Source organism: Cololabis saira, chromosome 2 (assembly GCF_033807715.1).
Source record: "Cololabis saira isolate AMF1-May2022 chromosome 2, fColSai1.1, whole genome shotgun sequence".
Lineage (NCBI taxonomy): Eukaryota > Metazoa > Chordata > Actinopteri > Beloniformes > Belonidae > Cololabis > Cololabis saira.
Window position 1 is genome coordinate 13093202 of NC_084588.1, and position 20982 is coordinate 13114183.

A 20982-nucleotide genomic window follows, 5' to 3' on the forward strand; every position below is an offset into this window, starting at 1 on the left:
CTCAGTATGTTGTAGTCCACATGAAGCTGAGTCTTTTAACGTTGGAACCAAGTCTCTGCGATACCACGTTGCCGCGCAACAAGCATCCGAAGTTCCGTTAGCATCAAAATGAACAATGTGGAATATCTCAAAAACCGTAATAGCAAGCATGACGAGACTAAAATATGTTGCAGTACAAAGCGTCCCGGGTTGGTCAATGTTGTAATGATGTCTGTACGATAAACCGTTGCCTAGCAACAAGCGTCCAAAATAAAAGTGATTTTTTTTTTAAATTGAAAGTTAAATATCGCAAAAACCGTAATAACTAGCATGATGAAGTTGTATGGTCCTTTAAAGACTATCGGGCCGAATGTTTCAAGCTTTGAACAATGTCTCTACGATAAAGTTCGGCCGAGCAATAAGCGCGGGAATTTTCGCCTTTTTTTTTGCTTTTTGGCATCTAGCGTTGCCACGGTAACCCCTATTACTGAGAAAAGTAATACCCATCGAATCACGATGGAGACGCATCCAAAGATGTATGCCATGCATGGCTGCACGTTGCGGTTCGGGCCGTATTAACGGACGAAAAAAGAGTGCGGAATAATAATAATAACTAGACAAAATTCCCGGGAAATTTTGAAGTGCCACGGACTACTGCCGGATGATCGCGGGATGCAACCATGAAGGTCAAGGACTCGATACTTGGTCATTTGACACCACCCATGACTCTCTATGTCAAACAATTCAAAAGATATTGGACTATAACGTATCGGCCAATCAGAAGAAGGGGCGTGGCTAATTTGCACCAATGAGGGTCAGGGACTCGATACTTAGTCATTTGACACCACCCATGTCTCTGTATGTCAAACCATTCAAAAGATATTGGACTATAACGTATCGGCCAATCAGAAGAAGGGGCGTGGCTAATTTGCACCAATGAGGGTCAGGGACTCCATACTTGGTCATTTGACACCACCCATGTCTCTGTATGTCAAACCATTCAAAAGATATTGGACTATAACGTATCGGCCAATCAGAAGAAGGGGCGTGGCTAATTTGCACCAATGAAGGTCAGGGACTCGATACTTAGTCATTTGACACCACCCATGTCTCTGTATGTCAAACCATTCAAAAGATATTGGACTTTAACGTATCAGCCAATCAGAAGAAGGGGCGTGGCTAATTTGCACCAATGAGGGTCAGGGACTCGATACTTAGTCATTTGACACCACCCATGTCTCTGTATGTCAAACCATTCAAAAGATATTGGACTATAACGTATCGGCCAATCAGAAGAAGGGGCGTGGCTAATTTGCACCAATGAGGGTCAGGGACTCGATACTTAGTCATTTGACACCACCCATGTTTCTGTATGTCAAACCATTCAAAAGATATTGGACTATAACGTATCGGCCAATCAGAAGAAGGGGCGTGGCTAATTTGCACCAATGAGGGTCAGGGACTCGATACTTAGTCATTTGACACCACCCATGTTTCTGTATGTCAAACCATTCAAAAGATATTGGACTTTAACGTATCAGCCAATCAGAAGAAGGGGCGTGGCTAATTTGCACCAATGAGGGTCAGGGACTCGATACTTAGTCATTTGACACCACCCATGTCTCTGTATGTCAAACCATTCAAAAGATATTGGACTATAACGTATCGGCCAATCAGAAGAAGGGGCGGGGCTAATTTGCACCAATGAAGGTCAGGGACTCGATAATTAGTCATTTGACACCACCCATTACTCTGTATGTCAAACCATTCAAAAGATATTGGACTATAACGTATCGGCCAATCAGAAGAAGGGGCGGGGCTAATTTGTATATATAATATACAAATGTAAATATTTATATGTATAATAATAATAATATACATATATATCCAATGAACCTGTTCCCAGCAGGACTGGGGATCATGTAAGGTCAAAAGGTCAGGGTTCAGATTCCTCCATTTTCCAGGTTATATTACATGAAGTCTGTAATGACTGTGTCATGTGACCAGGTCTGGGTCAGTCTAATCAGCACAGCTGTGCTCTGGTTGTTAGGGGCAACAAGAAGCTGATACAGAGGGAGCGGGAATGACAGCTAGATTTTCGGTTGTGACAAACCTCAAATCACTCCACTTTGCGGTCAAACCGTAGCTCTTAGCAGAAATATGAAAACATCGTGAGAGACGGAGAACCCAGAACATTCTGTCAATCTTATTTTCATTCAGATATTCCTTAAAATGTGTTAGTAACGGCAATTCGAAAACAAAAATGAGATTTTTTTTAAGAAAATGTTTTTTAACATGGGAGTCAATGAACAGCGAGACAGGAATTGGCGCGTCTGTTGGGCCCCCCGTTAAAATTTTGTGCACACCACGCCTGTCAAAGTCACATTTTATAAATCACAACACCTATGTCTATATTCTGACCAAAAATGATCTGTCTACCTTTTACGGTTTGGCCGTGACCTCGAGTTACAAATAAGAAATCATGTTTTTTTTTCAGTGTAACTACACTCTAGCAAACTGACTCCCGTGCTCTAGATTTGAAAAAAAGTGATTTCCAGTCCTCGCTTGAGGGCTCATATCTTGAAAAGTGTACATTTTAGGAAAAAACAGTCCGGGGTTTGGAGAGAGAAGAGAAGTTTTCCTCCGTTTTGATGTTTGAATGACGTTTCTACGTGCAAGTATGAGAAAGATACGTGACTCGGAAAAAAGGTGAATTTTGTCTTTTTTTCTCAACATTTTCCCATCCGCTTATAATGGCGCCATTGAAATGCATGGGAAAATCTTCCCCATTAGTTTGGAAATTTGGAAATGTTTTTGCACTTCGTGCAAAAACTATTCGTGCCATCGTTCTGAAAATCCACAGGACTGTAGTTAAATTCAGGGCCTACAACTTTCTAAATCGGTTCAGAATTTTTCGAGTAACGGTGTGCGAGTGGTGAGGCCCCAAAGTTCACGCAATGCGTTCCGGATGGGGCAAAAAGCGCACGTTTGTGCACGTTGCGCAAAAACGTGCACGCCAATCGCTAATAAAAGTCATACCCATCGATTCCCGATTAAGGCGCACGTTTCTACGTTTTTACTTTTCGCGTTTTCTCAAAGCTGTAGGAGGAGTAGCCGGACAAAGTTTTTACGGAAGAATATATAATAACTAGACAAAATTCCCGGGAAATTTTGAAGTGCCACGGACTACTGCCGGATGATCACGGGGCTTATTTGCACCCATGAAGGTCAAGGACTCGATACAGATTCCAATGACACCACCCATGACTCTCTATGTCAAACCATTCAAAAGTTATTACAGAAAATATGTAATAGGCTAATAGAACCGCTAACAAGACCGCTAACGGGACCGCTAACGGGACCGCTAACAGAACCGCTAACGGAACCTCTAACAGGATCGCTAACTGAACCGCTAACGGGACCGCTAACGGGACCGCTAACCGAGCCGCTAACGGAATCGCTAACCGAGCCGCTAACAACCGCTAACGGAACCGCTAACGGGACCGCTAATGGGACCGCTAATGGGATCGCTAACGGAACCGCTAACGGGACCGCTAACGGGATCGCTAACGGGACCGCTAACGGGATCGCTAACCGAGCCGCTAACGGAATCGCTAACCGAGCCGCTAACAACCGCTAACGGAACCGCTAAGGGGACCGCTAATGGGACCACTAATGGGATCGCTAACCGAGCCGCTAACGGAATCGCTAACCGAGCCGCTAACAACCGCTAACGGAACCGCTAACGAGACCGCTAATGGGACCGCTAATGGGATCGCTAACGGGATCGCTAACGGGACCGCTAACGGGACCGCTAACGGGATCGCTAACCGAGCCGCTAACAACCGCTAACGGAACCGCTAACGGGACCGCTAACGGGACCGCTAACGGAACCGCTAACGGGACCGCTAACGGGATCGCTAACGGGACCGCTAACAGGATCGCTAACGGGATCGCTAACGGGACCGCTAACGGGATCGCTAACGGGATCGCTAACGGGACCGCTAACCGAGCCGCTAATGGGATCGCTAACGGGACCGCTAACAACCGCTAACAGAACCGCTAACGGGACCGCTAACAGAACCGCTAACAGAACCGCTAACGGGATCGCTAACAACCGCTAACGGGACCGCTAATGGGATTGCTAACGGGACCGCTAATGGGATTGCTAACGGGACCGCTAACGGGGTCGCTAACTGGACCGCTAACGGGATCGCTAACTGGACTGCTAACGGTACCGCTAACGGGATCGCTAACGGAATCGCTAACTGAACCGCTAACGGGACCGCTAACCGAGCCGCTAACGGGATTGCTAACCGAGCCGCTAATGGGATCGCTAACGGGACCGCTAACAACCGCTAACGGAACCGCTAACAGGACCGCTAACAGAACCGCTAACAGAACCGCTAACGGGACCGCTAACGGGATCGCTAACAACCGCTAGCGGAACCGCTAACGGGACCGCTAACGGGGTTGCTAACTGGACCGCTAACGGGATCGCTAACTGGACCGCTAACGGGACCGCTAACGGGATCGCTAACGGAATCGCTAACTGAACCGCTAACGGGACCGCTAACGGGACCGCTAACGGGATCGCTAACAACCGCTAGCGGAACCGCTAACGGGACCGCTAACGGGGTCGCTAACTGGACCGCTAACGGGATCGCTAACTGGACCGCTAACGGGACCGCTAACGGGACCGCTAACGGGATCGCTAACGGAATCGCTAACTGAACCGCTAACGGGACCGCTAACCGAGCCGCTAACGGGATCGCTAACCAAGCCGCTAACGGGATCGCTAACGGGATCGCTAACAACCGCTAACGGGACCGCTAACGGGATTGCTAACGGGACCGCTAACGGGGTCGCTAACTGGACCGCTAACGGGATCGCTAACTGGACCGCTAACGGGACCGCTAACGGGATCGCTAACAGAACCGCTAACGGGACCGCTAACACCAATAACACTACCATCCCATAATAAACACCTACCATCCCATAATAACACTAACATCCCATAATAACACTAACATCCTATAAAAACACCTGCCATCCCATAATAACACTAACATCCTATAAAAACACCTGCCATCCCATAATAACACTAACATCCTATAAAAACACCTGACATCCCATAATAACACTAACATCCTATAAAAACACCTGTCATCCCATAATAACACTAACATCCTATAAAAACACCTGACATCCCATAATAACACTAACATCCTATAAAAACACCTGACATCCCATAATAACACCTATCGTGTGTGTGTGTGTGTGTGTGTGTGTGTGTGTGTGTGTGTGTGTGTGTGTGTGTGTGTGTGTGTGTGTGTGTGAATTCATCTAAGGTTAAAAGGTCAGGGTTCAGATTTCTCCATTTTCCAGGTTATACTATGAAGTCTGTACTGAGTGAGTCATGTGACCAGTTCTGGGTCAGTCTAATCAGTCAACAGCTGGGGTCCGTTTCACAAAGCAGGTTCAACAAACTCTGAGTCTAATCCTGAACTCTTAGTTGATCTACTCTGAGATCGGAAACTCTGAGTTTTCGGTTCCAGAACAGCGGATTTGAGGTAATTTACTCAACTCTAAGTAGTTTCACCGGGAGTTAAGCGCGAGCGTGAGGGAAATAAAAAGCCATCATCAGTAGAGCGCTGATACAAGGATTCACCATGGCAACCGGCGACACAAAAGAGCGACATACATTTTCTTTTTTTTCTTTTTAACTTTATTTATCTTTTCAATTTACAAAATCCCTTTGAGGAAACATTAGTTTGCATCTCAAGATCCACATACTTCACGCCACTGGAGTTAGAAGTGTTAATACGTACGTATGGCGAGTATGAGAGCATATTTTGGAAAAAAAAAAAAATGTTTTATTGTCATTTAGATCAGGGCCGTCAATTGGGTACGGCAGCTGCCACACCTCGGCTTCAAGGGAAAATGTAAATGTTTTTTTTTTAAATACGTTTATGGAATTACTCTGCATCTATTTGTATTGATTTATTCTATTACTTCATACATATAAAATAACTACAAATGCATATCAGTACAACATGATGGATTTCAGTAGGTATTATCTATCCCAACACTTGTTCCCCCTCATATCTTGAAATGTCCCAGCGTCCCTGACGACAGTGGTCGCTATAAAACTCGTTTTTAGTGCGCTCTGCAGTGCTACTAACTTACAAAAATGAAAAGGAAGCAGACAACCACGCAATAAAAAAAAAAGAAAGAAGGCAAGTGATGGGTCCAGAAAATATTAACGAGGCTGTTAGCCACTGATGGATTAATTATGCAAATTCATCTCAAAGTAAGATATAAATGTTTAAGGGAAATATTTGACTTTTTTTTACTCTCCCTCTCCTTTTTGCATTTGGACTTTAACTGTTTGAAGTTAAACTGGGATGTCCCTGTGATATTGTTGCACATAGTGAATAAAGTGAACGAGTTAAATTGCGTTTGTTAGATAAGCCTTTTCTGCTCTCTAACTTTGCCGCTTGCTGTCCGTGGTGCAGAAAACGGATGTGTATTGCGTAAAGACCCATTGGCTGAATTGACGCCACTGAGGGAGGAGACAGAGAAATTCCAGGTTCGCTGAAATAAACCTGGTCCCGACCAGGTTAGGTTCAGAGAGTCTGTTACTACGGTAACTGACCGAGAGCTTAAGTTACCTCTCTTTGTGAAACAGGCTAGAGTTACCTCTCTCTCTCTGGTTTGAGTTACCTCCCTTTGTGAAACGGAAAACTCAGAGTTTCCCTCATTTCAGGGTTAACAGACTCAGAGTTCTCACTAAACCTGCTTTGTGAAACGGACCCCTGAGCTCTGGTTGCTAGGGGCAACAAGAACCTGATACAGAGGGAGCGGGAATGACTCAGCTGGATTTTTGGTTGTGACAAACCTGAAATCACTCCACTTTGCGCTCAAACCGTAGCTCTTAGCAGAAAAACGAAAACATTTTGAGAAACAGAGAACCTACCAGATTATCTAAATGTTATTTTCATACAGATATTCCTTAAAATGTGTTAGTAACGGCAATTCGAAAACAAAAATGAGATTTTTTTTAAGAAAACTTCATTTAACATGGGAGTCAATGAAGAGAGAGACAGGAACTGGCGTGTCTGTTGGCTCCCCCGTTAAAATTTTGTGCACACCACGCCTGTCAAAGTCACATTTTATAAATCACAACACCTATGTCTATATTCTGACCAAAAATTATCTGTCTACCTTTTACGGTTTGGCCGTGACCTCGAGTTACAAATAAGAAATCATGTTTTTTTTTCAGTGTAACTACACTCTAGCAAACTGACTCCCGTGCTCTAGATTTGAAAAAAAGTGATTTCCAGTCCTCGCTTGAGGGCTCATATCTTGAAAAGTGTACATTTTAGGAAAAAACTGTTTCGGGTTTGGAGAGAGAAGAGAAGTTTTCCTCCGTTTTGAAGTTTGAATGACGTTTCTACGTGCAAGTATGAGAAAGATACGTGACTCAGAAAAAAGGCGAATTTTGTCTTTTTTCTCGACATTTTCCCATCCGCTTTGAATGGCGCCATAGGAATACATAGGGAAAATGAGCTCCCCATTAGTTTGGAAATTTGGAAATGTTTTTGCACTTCGTGCAAAAACTATTCGTGCCATCGTTCTGAAAATCCACAGGACTGTAGTTAAATTCAGGGCCTACAACTTTCTAAATCGGTTCATAATTTTTCGAGTAACGGTGTGCGAGTGGTGAGGCCCCAAAGTTCACGCAATGCGTTCCGGATGGGGCAAAAAGCGCACGTTTGTGCACGTTGCGCAAAAACGTGCACGCCAATCGCTAATAAAAGTCATACCCATCGATTCCCGATTAAGGCGCACGTTTCTACGTTTTTACTTTTCGCGTTTTCTCAAAGCTGTAGGAGGAGTAGCCGGACAAAGTTTTTACGGAAGAATATATAATAAATAAGCCTGAGCAATAGTATGAGTGCCTCGTGCTGCGCACGAGGCACTCCTCCTCCATTGAGCTTGCGCAGCTCAATGGAGGAGGCGTGCCACGTGGCGCAGCCGTGGCACTAATAACTAGAAAATTTCATGAAATTTTGATATGGGCATGCCCTACCGCCCATTCGACCCCTCTCGCTGCTTTGGTTTGGGGCTGCAGTGTTTGTGTTCGTGGTGGTTCTATGTCAGTTTGAGGTGTTTACGGTTGTATTGCATTCATTCCTGTGCTCCCAATAGTTAAAAATGGGGCGCGCTTTTTGGCGTCTAGCGCCCCCCACGGTGACACTTTTGACTGAAAAAAGTAATGCCCATCGAGGCAACATGGAGACGCATCTAACGATGTATGCCATGCATGGGTGCACGTTGCGGTTCAGGCTACATGATAGACAATGACAATGGATAGGTTTTTTTTTCACCGTGGTAAGAAATCCCATCCGAATGAATGGGGCCATTTGGCCTGGATTTTGACATAAAATTTCCTTAAATACCAGCTTCATGAGATTTGAGTATGTTGAAGTCCACAGCGTGCCGAGTCGGGGAACATTTGTACGATGTCTCTACGATAATCTGTCGCCTAGCAACAAGCGTCCAAAGTCAAATGGAAATTTAAAAAAAAAATGAAAGGTCAATATCGCAAAAATTTTAATAATTGGCATAATGAGCTTGTACGGCCCGTTAGTGCCAATCGGGCCGAGTGTTTGAAAGTTTGAACGATGTCTCTACGATAAAGTTCGACCGAGCAATAAGCGTCTGAATTTTTGCCTTTTTTTTTGCTTTATGGCATCTAGCGTTGCCACGGTAACACTTTTGACTGAGAAAAGTAATGCCCATCGAGGCACGATGGAGACGCATCCAACGATGTATGCCATGCATGGGTGCACATTCCGGTTCGGGCAGCATTAACAGATTGTTTATTCACATGGTCCCCCATACAGATGCATTGGTTTTTGTTGCCATGGTAACAAGCCCCATAGGATAGAATGGGACAATTTGGCTTTAATATCTCAAAAGCTGTAAACGACAGCGTAATGAGACCTCAGTATGTTGTAGTCCACATGAAGCTGAGTCTTTTAACGTTGGAACCAAGTCTCTGCGATATCGTGTTGCAGCGCAACAAGCATCCGAAGTTCCGTTAGCATCAAAATGAACAATGTGGAATATCTCAAAAACCGTAATAGCAAGCATGACGAGACTAAAATATGTTGCAGTACAAAGCGTCCCGGGTTGGTCAATGTTGTAATGATGTCTGTACGATAAACCGTTGCCTAGCAACAAGCGTCCAAAATAAAAGTGATTTTTTTTTTTAATTGAAAGTTAAATATCGCAAAAACCGTAATAACTAGCATGATGAAGTTGTATGGTCCTTTAAAGACTATCGGGCCGAGTGTTTCAAAGTTTGAACGATGTCTCTACGATAAAGTTCGGCCGAGCAATAAGCGTGGGAATTTTTGCCTTTTTTTTTGCTTTTTGGCATCTAGCGTTGCCACGGTAACCCCTATTACTGAGAAAAGTAATACCCATCGAATCACGATGGAGACGCATCCAACGATGTTTGCCATGCATGGGTGCACGTTGCGGTTCGGGCCGTATTAACGGACGAAAAAAGAGTGCGGAATAATAATAATAATAATAATAATAAAAAAAGGGAAACCTTTCTAGATACTAATTTAACGCCTTCATTTTTCAGGTTTTCTCGGCCGTGTTTCATTTTTTGGGGATTTTTTTTTTCCACAACAGAGCAGGGTCATGCTTTACACCCGCTGGTGCGCAGTGGGACCTTTGCGACTTTAGCATGTTAGCGAAACGCTAGCAACATTGCCTTTTGGGCCATTCTGGACGATTGCAATATGGTCATGCCACTACTTGGCATGCCCATAATAATAAAAAAAGGGAAACCTTTCTAGATACTAATATATCGCCTTCATTTTTCAGGTTTTCTCGGCCGTGTTTCATTTTTTGGAGATTTTTTTTTCCCACATCAGTGCGGGGTCATGCTTTACACCCGCTGGTGCGCAGTGGGACCCTTGCAACTTTAGCATGTTAGCGAAACGCTAGCAACATTGCCTTTTGGGCCATTCTGGACGATTGCAATATGGTCATGCCACTACTTGGCATGCCCATAATTAAAGCTGCAAGCAGCGATGAACGGGCCCTCGCACTCACGGCCACCGCCCCCCATAAGCATATCAGAAAAGACACCACCCACGACTCTCTATGTCAAACCATTCCAAAGTTATAGCAGAAAAAAGGGACAACCAATCAGAAGAAGGGGCGGGGCTAATTAAGGCCAACGAAGCTCAACGACTCCATACAGAGTCCCATGACACCACCCACAACTTCCTATGTCAAACCATTCAAAAGTTATGGCAGAGAAAAGTATTCTAGGGGGCGCTGTTGAGCCGTTAGGCCACGCCCATTAATGCAAACCATGAAATATCAAATTTATCGCCAAGTCTGTCTTGCATGCAAAATTTGGTGACTTTTGGAGAACTATCAAATATGGACCAATCAGATTTCAAAATGGCCGACTTCCTGTTCGGTTTCGGCCATGGCTCCAAGAGACTTTTCTTTAAGCTGTGCCATGATACAGGTGTATAGCGATTTTCGTGCATGTACGTCAAACCGTATTGTGGGGCTTGAGGCACAAAGTTTTCCGGGGGGCGCTGTTGAGCCATTTTGCCACGCCCATTAATGCAAACCATGAAATATCACATTTATCGCCAGTCCTGGCTTGCGTGCAAAATTTGGTGCCTTTTGGGGAACTATCAAATATGGACCAATCAGATGAAGGGGGGGTGCGCTTGTTGGCGTCTAGCGTCGCCACGGTAACACTTTTGAAAGAGAAAAGTAATGCGTGTTGTCGCAGGATGGAGACGCACATTTTGATGTATAACACATCTGGGTTCACGATACGGTTCGGTCCGTATTAATTCTCGAAGGAATGGCATATATTGCTCCAAAATTACGCGATTAATTCAGAATGTTCAAAATGGCCGACTTCCTGTTCGGTTTCGGCCGTGGCGCCAAGAGACTTTTCTTTAAGTTGCGACATGATACAGGTGTGTACCGATTTTCGTGCATGTACGTCAAACTGTATTGTGGGGCTTGAGGCACAAAGTTTTTTCTGTCTGAACCAATCAGATGAAGGGTGGGCGCGCTTTTCGGCGTCTAGCGTCGCCACGGTAACGCTTTTGAAAGAGAAAAGTAATGCGTGGGGTCGGAGGATGGAGACGCACATTTTTATGTATAACACACCTGGGTGCACGTTACGGTTCGGGCCGTATTAATTGCCGAAGGAATGGCATAAATTTCGCCAAAATGACACGATTAATTCAAAATGGCCGACTTCCTGTTCGGTTTCTCGACATGACGCCCAGAGACTTTTCTTTAAGTTGGGCCATGATACAGGTGTGTACCGATTTTCGTGCATGTACGACAAACTGCATTGTGGGGCTTGAGGCACAAAGTTTTCCGGGGGGCGCTGTTGAGCCATTTTGCCACGCCCATTAATGTAAACCATTAAATATCAAATTTTTCGCCAGGCCTGACTTGCATGCAAAATTTGGTGACTTTTTGGGCACGTTTAGGGGGGCAAAAAAGCCTTCCTTTTGTCAGAACAATAAGAAGAAGAAGAAGAAGAAGAAGAAGAATTCCTACAGATACAATAGGGCCTTCGCACTGCAAGTGCTCGGGCCCTAATAATAATGCTTTAGGTTTTAGAAAATGTGAAGCCAGGACTGTGGTGTGTTGCTTAGCGTTTACATTCAAACAAATGCACCTTTTTACAGCCGTCCTGCTTGATTTTAAGCAGGTTGACTTTCAGACACTCCTCCACCTGACCCGTCTGTTCCTGAGCAGCCGCCTCCTCTGCACACAGTTTGGAGATCTGCAGGAGAAAACATGAAGAGGGCGATGAGGGGGAGGAAGGTGCACAGAAGAAAAACAAAAAAACATCAAGAATCCATCAGAGAAACACAGTCGCATCACCCACGCAGCTTTTAGAAGACTAAACCGAAACACACGATGGCTTTGTTTCTAAATGTCACATTCTATTTGATGCCACGTCTTTCTCTATTTTCTGACACTTTTCTATATTTTCATTCTTCAAGACATGCTGAGTTTACAAAGTTTGTTTTCACCTGAATTGAATTGAATTGATCAGATGTCTGCTGTTACTGAGACGTTCAGAAAAGCCAGGATCAGCAGGCTTACCGAACAAAAGAGCTGGATTTGGAGTGAAAAAGCTCTCCGACTGAGCGGTGAACTAAGGCCACGTTTACACATATTTATATTTACGTTTTGAAAAATACCATCATTTACACGGACCTGCATAAATACTCTGTTAATGAGTGCTGCTATGAGCAGCCAAACCTACAGGGGGCAGTGTAACGAGAAGCATAAAGTCATGCTAGCCAATCAGAATCCTGGAAGAAAACGTCAACAAATGACACGTGTAACTTCCAGTTACTTCCAAGACGAACGAGAGTCTTTCGTTTGGAGTAACAGAGAAGTGGAGTTACTTTTAAGTGTGACTTTAGAATATAAAAAAGGTAAAATACAATAAAATATTGACGGTGGCCAAACAAATTGTAAACACAGGTTGCACACATGACGCTGGTGACGTTTCTGTTGCATAATGTGACGTTCTGAAGCCTAAATCTCCGTTTCTCTCTGTTTACAAGCAAACGTGAAAACTGAGTTTTTGCAAATCTCCACTTTGGCCGGAGTTTTCAGAAATTATCGTTTTTGGTGACTTTGAGCCACCGTTTTTGCTCCGTGTAAACGGGGCCTAAGGTGTTGGCCAGTACCTCGTCGGAGCAGTGCATCTGCAGCTGCGGGTCCAGCCGGTAATCCAGCGCCGACTCCTGGAGAATCACTCTGATCTGGTCCTCGCAGTCTGGAGACAACCTCTGGACCAAACCACAGACAGAAAATACACAATTAAACACCAAGCATCTCATCCGTCAACACCAACGATGCCAGAGCTTGGAGCGTGATGCACGTCTGAAAACCTTCAGCAGCCTCACCTGGTCGGCGTATTTGAGTTTGAGGCAGGCGATCACCTGACCCTCCAGCTCGCTGTCCTCGCTCGCTTTGATCAGGATGGACTGGCAGAACTTTGGGATGTCGGCTCGACAAGCTTTCCTCAGCACTGGGTTCAGCCTGTAGTCTAGAGGACGGAGGGGAGGAAGATGAGGAACACTCCAGACTTCCAGCTGATTCACACAAGTGTTTATTCTAAAGTTTTTACCAGAGTTTTGTGTGATTTGTCTCTTGGTGATCATCTGTTTACACTTGGGATCCATCAGCTCGCTGTTCTTGTTCTGCTTGAGACACTGTAGGATGTTCCTGGTGTCCGCTTCAGTGCAGAACCGCTACCCGGGAAAAAGAGGTACATGGTTCTGTTAACAGCCCAACTGACTGATAAGATAAACGTGGCTTATCGTGCTTACGCTGTGTTCCATTAAATAATAAAATAATACAAATACAAACGAGCAATAAAACATACCACAGGTCATGACAGTATAATAAACCTCCCAGACTTAACAACTTAATAGCGGTCATTAGAAAAAGTCCACTGAGCTGATAAAAGATAAGATGGTGAATATATAATAAAAAACTGCACTAGCTCAGAGTACTAGCAAATAAAGGCTTTCTCAAATAATGTCTTTATTCAGTAGCATATCCCTGTACAACTATGATTACACAGCCATTAAAGTGGGATGAATGAGAGCTTTTTAAAAAAGGACCACTAGAGGTCACCAGAGGTCAGAGACACTGAAACATCAGTACAGTTTATTACAGCTGCTGAGATCTGGGAACAAAGTGACGAAAGCTATTTAAAAATCACATAAAAATAAATATTGCAAGTCAGAATTACTGTCTTCATTTTATGCAACTTTTATTGTTTATATTTATTGTTTTACTTTAATCATACTTTATCCCCTTGGTCAGGCGTTTTCCCCCAGACCTTGAAGACAGCAGCCATCAAACCTCTGCTGAAAAACAACAATCTGGACAAGTTGCTGAAGCAAAATTATAGACCCATCTCAAATCTTCTGTTCATCAGTAGGGTTATTGAAAAAGCTGTGTTTCAACAGTTAAATACCTTCTTAACTCTGACCACCTGCTTTTCATGCTAAACACAGCACCGAGACTGCTCTTGTCAGGGTGTTCAATATCATCCACATAAACACAGACTGTGGAAGAACCGCAGCGCTGGTATTATTGGACCTCAACATTCAACACCATTGGCCATAATATATTGCTAGAGGAATTGGAGAATTGGGTCCGATTTTCCCGACATAGTATTTGACTGGTTTGAGTCTTACTTAAAAGGAGCATGAGGCTCCTTTTAAGAAATGAGATTCTCTAGCGCCACCCTTCGCCACGACGACCGTCGGGGGTACTGCAGCCAACAGCGAAGCCGGCACGGGAGAACGGGGAGAACACGCATGCAGCGTCATGTGACGTCACATCCGCAGGACAGCGCGGGAAATTCGGGACCGAATTGCAGCACATTTTGCAGCACACAGCCTGTTCAAGGCAAAGGAGAGATACACTAGAGGGCTCATTCGTTTTGGTTTGGAACGCTTCATCTGACATTATTACTAGAAAACTTAAAATGTATACGGATTTTTTTTCATAAATCCTGCCTCAAGCTCCTTTAAAGGACATGGATTACTTTGTGTCAATTGGTAACTTTAAATAAGAATCAAATATTACATAGTTCTATCCTAGGACCCCTCCTATTAAACATCTCCCGCTAGCTCAGATAATAATAAACAAGGTAACTTACCATAACTATGCAGATGACACATAACTTTACATTACAATGTCACCAGGAGACAATGAGCCCATACAAGTGTTGAGTAGATGAATAATGACTCATAATGACTGGTTGTACCATCATTTTCTTCAGTTGAACAAAAACAAAACTGTAGTTGTTTTCGGACCAAAAGAAGAGTGTTTAAGACTCAGCACTCAGCTTCAGGTATGACAGCTACAAACCCCCGATAAGGCCTGAAATCTGGGTGTAGTCATGGACTCAGACCTGAACCTTCAGAGACAGTTATGAAGTCGATCTTCTATCACCTGAAGAACATATCCATGATCAAATGACTAATGTCTCAGCAGGATCTTACAAAACTCATCCATGCGTTTATCTTCAGCAGGGACTTGTTGTTTCCATAGCAACCGCCCAGACCTCTCAGGTCTTCTGGTTCAGGGCTGCTCTGTGTTCCCAGAATCAGAACCAAATATGGAGAAACAGCATTCAGTTTCTATGCTCAGCAGATCTGGAACAAACTTCCAGACAAATGCAGGAACACTGAAACCCTCAGATCCTTTAAATCAAAGATAAAAACTCATTTACAGCTGCATTTGACTGAATTATTGAAACTATTCTGAATTTAACTTTAAACAAAGTACATTTTAGAACTCAATTGTAACTGTAGTTACCATACTTAAACTGTAGTTTAAGTCTAACTCTTTTCACTTTTCATTTCATTCCCTACTATCAGAGGAGTGAAAAGGGCGACTAGTTATAATCTACCGGGAGAACAGCTTAACAAGTGACCCATGACCCAACAGCATCATCAGTCGTGTTTACTTTATATCTCCAACTTCATCATATCTACTGAACGCAAAATGTCTCTGGTCCAAATGAGTTGTGGCCAATTATGTTCACATAAGAGCGCTGAACAAATTTAGAAACCCCTATTGGCAGAGACCTCGCTAGGAGGGAAATGCGCCTATAGATCATGTGACCACAACTCATTTGAACCAGAGACATTTTGTTGGAGATTACAGGAAAAAATGACAGATGGACTGGCGAGTTGGTTTAGGTTTTATTGGTGTATTACGCCAATGTAGCGGTCCAGTGAGGGTGTTCCTTTTAATCTCAATCAATACGACCGAGTAGTATGTTATAAAAAAAAAAAAAAAAATCAAGCACCAACCATCTTATTTCAGCACTGAGTCAACAAAAATAATAACAGTAATTATAATAACACTATCACATGCTGTAACAATGCACCCTCCAACAATAATCATGTCTGCCTCATTCTTCTGCACCTTTCACTTAAAAAAAAATAAATAATTGTATATATGTTATTTTATTTAGAGCCGTCATTACCATGTCCACCTCATACTGCTGCACCTTTCAGTTTTTTTAATTGTATATTTGTTTAAAAGTGCCACATTTGTTTATTTACCGTTTGCTATTTTTAAATCTGGGTACAGTGAGCGAAATAACCGGAGTTAAATTCCTTGTTGGACAATGTTCAAACTTGGCCAATAAAGCTGATTCTGATTCATGTGGAACTAAACTTCGTTGCAGTTCCTCAACTGACCACCAGAGGCTGGCTCCAGAAGGGAGTCAATCTCCACCAACCTTCATGTTAAAAAGTCCAACTTTACAGCAGAAATACTGTAAATATATTTGCAACCTGGTTCAAATAACTGTTGTGGTTACATTTCACATCCAAGATAACTCTGAGGGGGGTGAATGTTTTTTGTACCACACCAGGAGAGTTTATACGAGCGCCTTTCTCCTCCTCACCTTGATCATCTGCTTGCAGACTCTCATCAGCTGGTAGTCGAGCTCGGGGTCGGTCATCTCCACCTCCTGCAGCCTGAAGATGCGCTGGTGGCAGCGCGGACTGAGGTGCTTCTTCTGCTCCTTCAGACACTCGATCATCTGAGTGAGGGAAGTGGAACAGGAAAGATGAGAGAGTTGTCTGACATTTGTGATGTAAAAAGAGTGTAATTTTCTCAAATCATTAACAGTTTTTTTACCTGAGCGTTTCCAAATGCCACGTTGGGACACAGACGGCTGATGTCGGACTTGCAGGGATCATACAGCTCTGGTTCCAACCGAATATCCTCCGACTGAGACCGCAAGAGAAAAAGATCGTTTTACACTTTCTATTCCGGCACATGCAACATTTCAGTTACTCATCTAGACTTTTTAATTACTTGATCTGAAGCCAGCGAGACATTTCAAAAAAGGATTTTAGCTGCAGGGGATAATTGTGTTCCACATATTGATTTGGCATTAGTTTTACATCAGTAGGGAGGGTTAAAGAGGTTCTGTTTGGGAGGGACAAGAAAGGATAGGATCAGGAACGAGTACTTCAGAGGGATTGTTAGGACAGAAAGTCAGAAAGAGATGGTTTGGCCACGTACAGGAGGGAGGCCTAGAGGAGACTTATGGATCTAGTGAAAGAGGACATTAAGTTTGTCTGTATGAGGAAAGAGGATGCAGAGGAGACGGATGATTCGCTGTGACGCTCCCTGAAGAGAACGGCCAAAAGGAAAGGAAGAGGAAACCTTGAGAAAATCAGCCCAGGCTATAAATACTGTGCTGTGGTCATTGTTCTCCACAATTTGAACATCCCCAGCTGTTCAGGTCTGGGAATGAATGAACGGATAAATGAGAAGGAAATTGGGCCTGCAAATAACTTGCTATACTGGCAATGAACCAGCTTACCACTGCTATTTTTGAAGTTAATGGTTTAAAACGTATTAAAGAAAAACTGCAGTTGTCTCGTCTGTTCCGTGAATGGTTTGGATATGCAGGTGGTACGGTTTTAGGGGTAGACTTAGGTGCTAGACCATCAAATTGGGAGAAAATGAAGCAAAGGAGAAAAAAAAAAAGAAAGTATTTAACTGTACAACAATGTTCTTAAGCTGGAGTAGAAGTTTAAAGAACAATTTATGTATTAACCCACATTAAAGGCTATTATGAAGCGTAATCTGTGTTTGTTTTTGTCTCTATTTTCCCCAGATTTTTCCTCACTCCTCTGTTCCCACTATGTCATCACAACACTCACAGATGTTTTAGCATCTTTGCCACCGGTATCAACCGTGGTGCCGGGCGTCTCAGCCACTGAGGACAAATCTAAGAGTTAATGTACCAGACTCTATCATTTATTGCAGGTAAATAAGTCTGTAGTGTTGATATTTCAATCGTAGTACATGTCTCTTGTTTTGATCTGGCGCCTCTCTAGGACTTCAGTTTAACTTGCCTGCTGGAGCAGTGAGTCAGGAATCATGAAAACATCTTCATTGGGAGTTCAAAAACAGTGTGAGGTTGCATGTTTTATGTAAATAAGTGCGTTTACCATCTCCAGCTCCTCCACCCGCAGCTGTTTACGACATTTCAGAGACACCCGCTGCTCCCTGGCCTCCTGCAGCGTGTCGTTCCTCACCGTGGTGCTGAGACAGATGACCACATCCACCCTGCAGGGGGACAGACGGACAGATGGAGTTATCTTCACAGACAAAGGGAAGAGCAAACGCACTTCTCTGAATGTTGCCGTGGAATTTGAGCCCACTTTTTCTTGATGTTTGGACACAAGCGCAGAACGTCCTCCTTGCACGCCATCTTGAACTTGTACGAGAACCGAAAATCCTTCATCTGAATCTGGAAGTTTAGCAGAACACAGAAGTTTTTTCAGTATTAACGTTACACAAAGCCAGTTTTATCTTACAGCTGAGTGGGTCGTGTGCACTTTTACAGAGCAAAGTTACATTGACGCAAAGTGCAGATTGGTACCAATTATCATATCAGTTACCTGATCACTTTACATCTTTGGAACAACATTGTTATGTGTTTTATTTCTTACTTGCAATAAATTATCCATAGAGCAACTTTGATTTTTAGAACATGTTGGAGGCCTGAAATTCACAGATGAATTGGGGATTTTGGAGAAATGTTCATGAAAAGAAAAGGAGACGTAAACTGACCAGCTGGAAGTGCGTGACGCCGACTGCACACTTGTCGTTCATCTCCTTCTGGTGTTTATTCTGAACCAAACACTCCATCAGAACACCAGTATCGATCTGGTTATCGGCTACATCCTGCACCACATACACACACAAAATATTACATTCAAGTCATAAAAACGCACCAATATCACTAGTTTCCAAATGTTCTTGTGCGTTTGCTTACGTGACAGTGGGCCTGAATGACGGGCTCACAGGCTCTGACCAGCAGGGCGTCAATCTGGATGTCCTGAACAAAGAAAGACACACAAAGTTCAACAGTTGCTGGTGAGGTTAGAACACGCCTACTTTCTTGTGAATGTGTGTGAATGTGTTTGAATGTGTATGAATGTTGGTGGTGGTCGGAGGGGCCGTTAGACGCGATATGGCAGCCACGCTTCCGTCAGTCTGCCCCAGGGCAGCTGTGGCTACAAAACGTAGTTTACCACCACCAGTTAGGATGTGTATGAATGAATAATGATCTCTGTAAAGCGCTCTGGGTGCCTTGAAGGGCGCTATATAAATCAAAGTCATTTATTTCTTGGTTCTGGTTTACTATTGTTCAGAACAACTAGTCTTTTGGTTTCTGTGTTGTTTTTTAGTCACCGCTGACCTCCGACTCCAGCTCTGTCAAGTTGCCCACGACCTCCCTGCAGGTGGACACAAGGTCCTCCAAATGGTCCTGCAGACACTCCAGGTCCTGCAGTTACACATGAAGAAAACAATTAGCGGCAGGTTCACAAGTGGGGGATTGATATGGCCATGAAGAACTTCAAACTGTTGCATTACTTCTTCAGTTTTGAACACGTAGAACTTCTTGCAGCGCTCAATAGTGTAAGATGCTAATTTGCAGTTATTTGTCTCATTAACCAGAACTCAGTCGTAAGCCGCATGCATCTTACATAAGAAATGTATCTTCTACTGCTGTTGTGCAGTTAGTAAAGTTAGTTGATAAAGTTAATAAAAGCTGTAACATTTACAGTTTAGTCAGGAACACAGAGCAGTTTAGACGTATTAAATCCTCAGAAACAGTCCAGGTGCGTCTCACCTGTCCCGCCTCCGGCTTCTCACTGCACCACTTGCCGAGGTCGGTCATGCAGCGTTTCTGCAGCTCCGGGTCCAGCTTTACATCCAACGCCCTCTGATGGAGAATCCTCTGAACCTCCACTTTACAGTCTCGAGATAACTAAAGATACACAAACAAATCATCAATAATAAAAATAACAACCTGAAACAAATGTGCGACGGTTCTGAGCTCCTGGCTCATGTCAGCGAACGTCAACTCCAAGACCAAGCTGGCATTAGCTTAGGACACTTTTTCACCTTTGCACAGCCAAACCTGACAAAGCTCAGATGCCTATCATCCTGGTTTAGTAAATATGTTCTTAGGATTAAACAAATCCTTGAAGAAGGAGTGAAGCACAACCAACATGCGCTCACTTTCTAACACTGCGCTGGCTCTGAAGGTCTAAAGCACATGATTAGAGACCATATAATCACATAAATCAAGCCATCAAGGGTCTTCCTGCTGATTTGCATAATTACCATAAATCAGAGCCAAGATGACCTTCCTGCACGTTGATTTTTATGGAGACACTGATTACATGGATCTCAAGGCGAAGCGAGTCGGGCCTCATTATGACTCCTGAATACGCTTCTCTGGAAAATGCTTTTGTTCAAAGGAACCGCTTTGTTTCTAACACAAGATTTTTGTTTGTTTTCTTCATTCAGAAAAATTATCCAAACAAGTGCCGCAGTATGCAAGAGAAGTCAATGTAAAGCAACATAAGTGATGACCAGAGGGGAGGAGGGTTAAATCAAGAGGGAGGTTCATACCGACTGAACAAAAGCTAAACTTGAAGCAATAATGATTATATTCATTTAAAAATCAAAGTTCCCTTTATAAAATAGCAGGGACGGGACTCTTATGGACAGAATTTGTAGGTGCAGGGAGTAGAGGGGAAACCATCTCTGCTCTATGCAGATGATCCTGTTGTCTTCATCAAGTCACGATCTTCAGCTCTCACTGGAGCAGTTCGAGTAGCAGCGATGTAAATCTCTAAAATTAAAGTATCTTGGGAAGATGCCCCCCTGAGGAGATGTTTCAGATATGTCCAATCAGGCAAAGGGCCCGTGCTAGAAGCGGGACCATCTCTCTGTCGGCTGGCTTGTATCCTCACAGAGAAGAACTGGAGAAGGTAATCGTAGACGGAGTCTGAGTCCGTCTGCGTAGGCTGCTGCACCCACGACCCCAAC

General features: G+C 43.7%; 1 protein-coding gene across 2 annotated transcripts in view; it reads right to left on the bottom strand.

The window, feature by feature from the left end:
- The window catches only part of LOC133458376 (Golgi apparatus protein 1-like), a 51445-nt gene that overhangs the window by 6212 nt on the left and 24251 nt on the right, over nt 1-20982 (bottom strand). For both annotated transcript variants that reach the window (XM_061738206.1, XM_061738197.1), the window contains 12 exons: nt 19775-19912; nt 19340-19426; nt 18914-18976; nt 18709-18822; nt 18297-18385; nt 18084-18201; nt 16756-16848; nt 16520-16657; nt 13208-13331; nt 12984-13126; nt 12765-12866; nt 11735-11842 (listed from right to left, as the gene is read on the bottom strand). In XM_061738206.1, the coding sequence (XP_061594190.1) occupies nt 11735-11842; nt 12765-12866; nt 12984-13126; nt 13208-13331; nt 16520-16657; nt 16756-16848; nt 18084-18201; nt 18297-18385; nt 18709-18822; nt 18914-18976; nt 19340-19426; nt 19775-19912 (1317 nt within the window). The remainder of the gene's footprint in view (nt 1-11734; nt 11843-12764; nt 12867-12983; nt 13127-13207; nt 13332-16519; nt 16658-16755; nt 16849-18083; nt 18202-18296; nt 18386-18708; nt 18823-18913; nt 18977-19339; nt 19427-19774; nt 19913-20982) is intronic.